This window comes from Thermobia domestica, chromosome 9, assembly GCF_964235325.1.
Source record: "Thermobia domestica chromosome 9, izTheDome1.hap1.1, whole genome shotgun sequence".
Classification (NCBI taxonomy): Eukaryota; Metazoa; Arthropoda; class Insecta; order Zygentoma; family Lepismatidae; genus Thermobia; species Thermobia domestica.
This window is the reverse complement of record NC_137462.1, coordinates 56,465,799-56,474,584: the sequence shown is the minus strand read 5'-3', so window position 1 is coordinate 56,474,584 and position 8,786 is coordinate 56,465,799. Positions and strand designations below refer to the sequence as shown.

At 34.3% G+C, this 8,786-nt stretch overlaps 1 protein-coding gene across 1 annotated transcript in view; it reads right to left on the bottom strand.

The window, feature by feature from the left end:
* Positions 1 to 3,304: 3,304 nt before the first annotated feature.
* The window catches only part of LOC145694669 (uncharacterized), a 508,204-nt gene continuing 502,722 nt past the window's right edge, over positions 3,305 to 8,786 (bottom strand). The window contains exon 7 of the mRNA XM_081771157.1: positions 3,305 to 3,541. Within this exon, the coding sequence (XP_081627283.1) occupies positions 3,463 to 3,541 (79 nt within the window). The 3' untranslated portion in view covers positions 3,305 to 3,462. The remainder of the gene's footprint in view (positions 3,542 to 8,786) is intronic.

The following is an 8,786-nucleotide window of genomic DNA, read 5'->3' as shown; positions in this document are numbered from 1 at the left end:
GAACTACATGGACAATCTCAGAAATATACACACAGCAGTTTGCGTCCGAGAATTAATTCAAAACAAACAGTATGTCATACAAAGAACTCTTTTATTTCCAACAAACATTTTTTTTCTGGAATTTCTTCAAAATTTTTTTTATTTTTGTACCACGGAAAATTGAAATTTTCCTGTATTTTAGTTTCGAGGAGGTGGTGTGAAGTAACTATGTATTGGATATAAAGAAACATGAACTTTTGAAAACTTTGAAAGAAAACTTTGACTAGAAGTGTACATTCTCAGACACCTGTTGTAAATGCATATTTGTTAAATAAACTCGACTAGCTTCCTTCTTTCCTTTCCGCATACCTTCAAGCACAGCCTGATACTTCCCGATTAGGTCATCATTCTTGAATTGATCAAAACCACGAGGAACAGAACAACAAGGGGCATTCAACACACGATTGGGACAGGTGCAGGATCATCAGAGAGAAGCGGATCCCACCGTTGGAGAACCACCGACTCCACAAGTCAAAGAGTACCATTCTGTTGGTTTATCACCGCAGACTCAACAAGTTCCAGCAGTCTAGTAGAATGAAGATGTAGAAGGACATTATCGTAAAGAAGCATTATCGATGCCCCTTGCAGTTCAACAGGATTAAGATCCAGATGTTGACTGTCTCCAGCTAATCCACACTTCTCCAGAGAAAGATATTCATCATTCCAGATGACCAGGACGACGCCAGCCCTGTTGGATCTATCAGGCTAGTGCTCATCCTTTATCTTTTAGTCATAACCTTTCTCTTTCTCTCACCCATTTCCCCAACTAGTCATTTTCTAAATTAGAAACATTTGAATTTTGTTTAAATTCAACCACAATTTTACAGTTAAGTACCGTGTTGTGCATCAGTTCCATCCCCATTTGGTTGCATTCATTTATTTCGTATTCTGAGCTATAACTGATGACACAGCACCGGCACAGAAGCACCAGAAATCGGGCCCCGAAGTTTCGAACTTGGGTCCCTTCTATTCACCAATGAAATATGTGGTTCTTGGACGTGAGAGATCGTAACGGAAAGGTCGTGGTCCCCTAAGTACAGCGGTGATGTCACAAATCGAGCCCGGGGCATGATGTTCCCAGATATAGGGTCGGGTCCCCTCTATTCTCCAATGAAGCATGGAGTTTTTGGAGATGAGTAGTTGCATTAGAAAGGGTCTGTTTATCCTGAGCACACCGGTGATGCAAACAAGAAATTAATCTTTGATGCTTCTTGTCTTGATCCTCACCGGTTTACTGATTTACTAAATGAGGGTATTCCAGAAGGTGCTTTTGCAGGAGATAGCTGAAAAATGTTTACTTGAGCATGAAAATCTCAAATCTGAATTGCTGAGTTTTGCTATTTTTTTTTTAAATCTCCAGAAAACTCTGCCAAACCACTGTGATAAAGCAAATAATACAGATTGTACTGGCATGCAACCCGACGTAGATGTTGCAGGATGCGACAGTTCTACTGAGTGTAGTGCACGAGGGCGAAAGTGAACCTGAGGAATGCATTACATCGTTTTTAGGAGGCCAGTCTTACAAGATGTGCAACGAAAATCATTCGTGTGAGCAGTGTTACTTGTGTTGCTACAGATTGCTACTCAGTGGTGCTATTCTAATTTTGTAACAACCGGTTTTCTCTCTCTCTCTCTCTCTCTCTCTCTCTCTCTCTCTCTCTATATATATATATATATATATATATATATATATATATATATATATATATATATATATATGTATATGTATATGTATGTATATATATATATATATATATGTTTGTGTATGTTTCTGTGTATGTGTGATGGATAGATGTAATTCTCTTAGGAAACAAACCATACAAGGTAGACTAAACCAAAGTGTTACTGCATACTACAAGTGATAAATAACGACCTACAGTATCCGTATACAGGGTGGTGTGACGAAGTTATATAGCACTGCGAATATGTTGGAAACAAATTGTCCAAGATAGATGGTTGTCAAAAAGTATTGGAAAGACCTCCTTTCATCAATAGATCAACAAGTATTGATAATGGTATGTATGTGTTTCCAAAATAAATAACGATCTCCACTTCACTTATATAATCCCAGTTCTCATTCTTGATATCTGAGCATTTGGAATTAAGAAATAAACGCTTATACCTTGTTCTGAGAAATAATTTATGTTTAACCCTATAGTTATACGAATTTCTATAAGCAAAGACCTTAAAATTTAACTTTTCCCACCCCACCATTAATCTTCTAGTATGTACAGAGCAAAGTAAGGTTCTTTAAATAGGTCAATTGTTTTTGGCTGTGAAACATTGGTATTCGGCAAGCTTTTCTTTACAGCTGCTTGAGTGTGTTCGAATTTAAGACTGGCTGTAACAAACAGTTGTGCGAACTCGAAATATTATAACAACCGGCTGAATAGCACCATTGTTGCTACTAATATATAACATGCAAATTTCCAGTTTCCAAACACTGCTTACTGTATACAAATATTTGATAACTCTTTTGGTTACTCAAGTATCGTGTGAGTGAGCATTCAGTTATCATAAATTAATTAAAACTCGTACACGTTCGTCTTTGTTAAATCATATTATGGAATCATTTATGCTTATGGCCGTTGAAAGGGATGTTCGGCAAGAAATCTAATGATGAAATTATCGATAAAATTGGCAAATCTTCTGTCTTCAGAAAAATGCTGCTGTAAAAGTTGATTTGATAAATGAACTTCATTACTCACGTATTTTATAAGAATTGCAAAACGCATTAAAAACATGACTGACAAATGCGTTATCACCATTATGTAGTCAATGAGTATGCGAATTTTTACATCAAACGTTTGTGCTGTTCGTTCTGTGTTTCTTTCTTGATTTTGAGAAGGTGGTTCCTAACTGCCTGTAAAAGAAATATTTTAGGCTGTAATGTTAATATATTGTAATAATGTTCCAATTTAATTAGTTTAAGAAGTCAACAGAAAATTATTTCTTATCAAACTCAGTGTGCTTTTTCAGAAATGTTTTAAAACCGTTTCTCTAAACTTCCTGTTTTCAATTTGTTACTTTCTTTTTGTCTCATCTCCATAATTCGATGGTTATTCAATGTTCTTCATTATATATCATTATAAACAAATCTACAAATACAGACTATTATTTTAAACAATAAAATTAAGTTTATTATAATTTATTCACTCATTTGCATTTACCATTTATGAAAATTAAATTCCTTATAATTTTGGAGTTAAAATCGTATCATATTCAAGTCTCTTTCAATATAAACACTCGCTGCTTTGAAGGCACATGTACGAATCATTGCAAAGGTTTTCAGACTGCAGAAAATAAAGAAAGTGAAATAATACTTGGCAATAGATATGCATACATTTTACATTTCGTGGGGGCGGAGGTTTAACCATCCAAGTCTCCAGCTGAGGGTTCATTCCTAAAAGGGCTGTCCAGACCCTAGACCAACTCGGTATTCATCAAGGTCCTTAATATAAGCATCATTTTTCGGGTAGGTCCTTGTACTCCCAGTTCGCTTCTGAAACCAGAAATACATACAATAACTTCACATTCCTAAATGAAACTACAGTAGGAAGTCGAAAATCCGAACTAATTGGAACCACAGGTAGTTCGGAGTTTTGAAAATGACAAAGAAAATGTTGAGAATGAATTATATTTTTGACTGTTGTTACAAAGTGTTTTGATTACTTTAAACACATTTTTAGCTGAAGAACGCAATGTTTAAGTTATTTAATTTAAAAAAATATATAGCAACAATTTAATACTGCTTATTGAATTGATAATATTTTAACTTTGTAATTACTGTTAACCTATTTTTACAGAATATTTTTATTAAAACTGAATATTAATTAGCAACTTGATTTGTTATGCGATTGTTTGTTTTTCTTTTAAACATGAACGTTTATTAAGTAAGTCACTTGTAATTAACATCTTTTCTAAGAAAAAAAGAAAAGGAAATGATTTTAATAATTGGACTGATGAAAGAAAGAAATAATAATTTTGGTTGCTTTAAGACTTATATAGGAAATATATTAAGTATGAAGTGATAGAATGGTTATATGAAAAATTTGTGCATTTGTCTCGAACTAACTCTTGTAAGTGTATGCTAGCTTTAATATTAAAAGATTAATGATTTCCTTTACACAATCAATACAGCTTTATACACATACTGGATAAATAGAAAAATAATACAATGAAATAAAAACTATCACACAAAAAGTAACTACACACAAATGTTATACTTAAATATAATACACAAAAAATAAAGTACTATTTATTGGCCAATTGATTTAAAAAATATATTGTCGACACTTTTAATTATCTCAATAATTTCTTCTTTAAAAGTAACGTTTTTCCATAGCTATGGACCCTATCTGCGCTCGTCGCTCAGATAGGTACCTTTGAAAACAATTTGAGTTGAGTGTCTTGACTTGTTTACATTATTTACGGAATTTTTAAGATATTACTTGATAAGAAGATATACACTTATTTGTCTACAACTTGCTTCAAACCACACGACTTCGGAAATTCCTTAACAGTAGTTACTTTTAATAATAATTATAATAATTGTAATAATTGACAATTTACAATAACATGATATTGAGCTTGCTTGATGCTTTAGCATCATTTTTTAGCACAACCTATACAAAAAAAAATAGAATTTGAACAACTATATATTTACGTTAGATTAAAATTTTTATCAAGATTGAAGTTATACGATATGCAGACACCTTACACGCAATTTATATTTAAAAAGAATGAAATTACTCACACTTGATATTGACAAATATTCAGTTATCTATTAATGATGTTAATGACACCTTCCAGAATTTTAATATTTACAAATAACAATTTTAAATAAATGCACAATTAGATATTTAACTCAGGTATGTGGATTTCACCAGTAAAGTAGTTTAAAATTCATTGTAGTAATTTAAGAATTGAATCAATAATTTCTAAAGCAAATAAATTAATTTTAGAAATGCATTTGTTAGATTATTTTTCTATATCTTAAAAAAATAATGTTCTTAGAATTTACGGATAGTTCCGTATGGATAAACAATGTCCAGAGGTTTCTTAAAAAATGTGGGTATGGAGAAGATCACGAATCCCGGAAATTGACCTCTGTTTTTCTCAATAAAGAAAATATTAAAACTGTTCATCCTACCTTATGAAGACTCCTTCTCCGCTTACATATCCACACTTTATAAGAAAACTGCACTTTACTTTCCTGAGTAGGTTTACCACAGTGGTCCTAGTGTCCATTTCCAAGTTTTGCGGTAGCGTCTCCCACTCAGCTTCCTGGGTTCATATCCCGGAAAAGAAGTCGTCGTCTGGCTGGAAGTCCTCGTCGGCCTGGAGCGTCTATCTCTCCTCATGGTAGGGCATCTGTCTCGGTTGACGGGCCTCGAACTCGTGTCTATGTCCCTATATTCTCATGGTGTTGGGATGCGTCGATATGTCTACTTGTAAGTGTTTATCCATTGGCACGTAAATCTTCATTTAAAATAGCACAGTTTTTATTAAAGACGACAGCACCACAAACTTTTGCCTATTCCTCTTTCACTGATAGCATAGTGCTAAGCCTTTTCGATGCACGCAGCTCACAGTCAGCAAAAGCAATAAATTCGCCGAATTAAATGAAGCGTTACAATTAAATCCTGATAATAATGCGATAACCATAATAATGTATTAAATATTTACAAGAGAAAAATATATATTAGACGTACTTAGTTATGGATAAAGTGTGGGCACCGAGCCGGCAGCTACTGTAGTATTAGCCTGCCATGTTTATTGAATGAAGCACTTTAAAAAAATATAAGTTCGCCCGAGTATTTAGGTATCACGTAGCGTAATGTAGATGTGCTCGGTACGATAGACGATCTTGGAGTGTTCTCTTCCGCTGAGGCGTTTTTCAAAGTTTTCTAAAAAAAAAAAAAAAAAAAAAAAAAAGCTTTTTTCTTCTTTTTGTTAATTTCGAATTTTTGCTTCTGATTCGTTCTCGTAGGTCCGTGACACCATTTTTCAAAAAATCGGTTACTGGCGTGGCTTGGCTTTCTAGTGTTGTTTTCTTGCTAGTACGTAAGATAAAAATTTTTGGTTCCTGGTTGTCTGCTGCGTGAGGTTTGCAAGATTTCTCAACTTATGTCCTTAGAGCTTCTGTTTCCAATAACAATGACAGTGCATTAACGTTGAGTCGAGAGGTGCTATGGTGGGTGGTTTTTGAGCGCGGCTGCCGTCTTAATCTCTCTCTCATTCTCTCTCTCTCTCTCTCTTTTTTTTTTTTTTGTTTTTGAACTACAAAGAAAGTTCCCTACCTGCGAAAAATAAAGGATTCGCTTTGCAGAAGATTCGCTTCGCGGATGACCTGTAGCAATAAGTACGCCAGAAATTTTTACTTGGGGGGTGTTCAAAATAAAAGGAGGGGTGTGCTCTCAGAATAGTGATATATTTTTTAACCAAACTCAAACAAGAAAACAGTATATTTTGTTACGCAACTATTGCACTACTACTACTACTACTACTACTACTACTACAACAACAACAACAACAACTACTACTACTACTACTACTACTACTACTACTAATAATAATAATAATAATAATATCAGCTCTTCGCAGCGGTAGGTTCAATACAGTAAGTTCACGCATTTGAGCATTTATTATTATTATTAAATTAACTAATACAGTGAAACCTCTCAAAACGGACATCGGTGGAACCGATTATTTGTCCATAAATGAGAGGTGTCCCTAAAAGGAAGGGTTCTCTCTCATAACACCACACCACATATATTTATGGCATGGACGAATAAGAAAATTTGTCCTCTTATGAAGATGTCCACTATTGAGAGATGCCCGTTCAGAGACGTTTCACTGTATTAGGAATTAACCTCTACTATTTTACCCAGTAATTACATGTGAATTGATTACATACGAATTATTGTAATTATTTTGCAAAATTCTGCTATTATTTCAATTTATTCACCCCAGCAAGTTTTAGTGAGTGATTTTTTTTTTAAATATTAATTGGGAAAAAGTTCCCTCGTCCCATGCTGAAATCACATTCGTTTAGTAATTAATACTGTACATAGTTCCAATTTCATTATTTTAATATTCTAAACCTGTTGTTAACGTTAATTTTTGTAATATTATTTGATCTCTTAATCTCTGTTCCTGCCTCTTCCTGGCTACGTTATTGGCTCTGAATATCTTTTATAAGAAAATTATTAATTGATTTACTTCTTTTCCAGAAATCCAGTTTTTCAATTTACAAATATTTTGTATCTTTCTGTTTTGTCTTCTTTAATATACCCTAATTTTAATAATCCCAAGACTCACAGTGGTCTGGTCTCTTGTAAATAGTTGAAAAGTGACCAAAAAGTGCCTAAAGCACACGAAAGAGTGACCAAAATCTCATCATGACCCTTTTCTTTCCTTTATCAATTTCTCCATCATCTCTCTCTTTGTTTGCTGTTTTGTTTATTCTTTACTTCTTTTTGAGCTTCCTCCTTTCTTATGTTTTCAAAGTATGCTTTGTAGCTACGGTAAGTAGACTTAGCAGATGTAAAATGCTTCTGAGTAAGTGGAACCAGTTCTGGCCTATTTCCGAATTTCTTCATCCCAGACATTATATTTAACTTCGCATTAAGAGTTCTCAAAAACGTGAAATATTCAAATTCATCACCTATTCTTAAGAGGAACATACAAGAAGCATAACACAAGACGAACATGATGAACCACACAAACACACACACACATTGTTTGAACGGAGCGTGAACTATTACGAGAGAAAACTAAAAGATTATTATGATTGAAGAAAGAATAGACACAGAAGGGCTCTCAACCCCACCTAGAGAGCTTAAGCATCCACCAACCGTCCACTGTGTTTTAGAAAGAATAAAAGCTGAAGTGAGAATAAAGCTGACTGTTTTACATGTGACAGCAAGTATTGAAGCTTTCAGAAGAGTAATGAGTAACAAGTTTCTGCCTTTTCCCGTTTGTTTTTATATGTTTCTTAGAAAACTGCCAATGCAAAACATAAATCACACGAAAAAGTAACTTTATCTCTCAAAAAAGTAACTTTTAGTGACAAATTTGAAAAAAAGTAACTTTCAGTGACCAACTTGAAGAAAAGTAAATTTTAGTTAAAAAAGTGACTTGCTATGAGCTCTTTTCCGCTCAATGAATTTACGTGAATAAAAAATATACTTTACAAAATATTACGCTAGCGCCAAATGCGTTCCTGTGTAACACTAGACTCACTCTGAAATATATATAACTCTTACTTCTATCGATCTCTTCATTTCTAAAAACGTTTTGACTATACCTTTCTAATGCCCGTCCGTTGATACACCACTTGCAGAGCAGGCTCGAAACCAGCCACAGAGCTTTTGGGGGGCAAAGAATATATTAGGAGGGGCCAAGTAATTAAAACTTCTCTTACAAATAACTAAATTGTGCATTTTGTATTGAGGTCTGGAGCGAACACGAAAATTTAGGGAGGGCCAGGCCCTCCTCTGGTTGCGAGCCTGTTACAGAGTAGCACTTACCAACTGAATCTGGTATAGGCTTATTACTATATTATCACATTTTTCCTTATTGAGGAGGAGATAGGTGAATGACCGCTCAAGACGTTGCCAATTTCAGTCATCTGCATCTGTCCATCAATCTCTTTTCTCGAAAACGACCGCGGAACACAGGAGGGTAGGTATCAGCGGTCTGTTTTGTCAATTGTTTCGATCGAAACATCGCCCGAAACAATG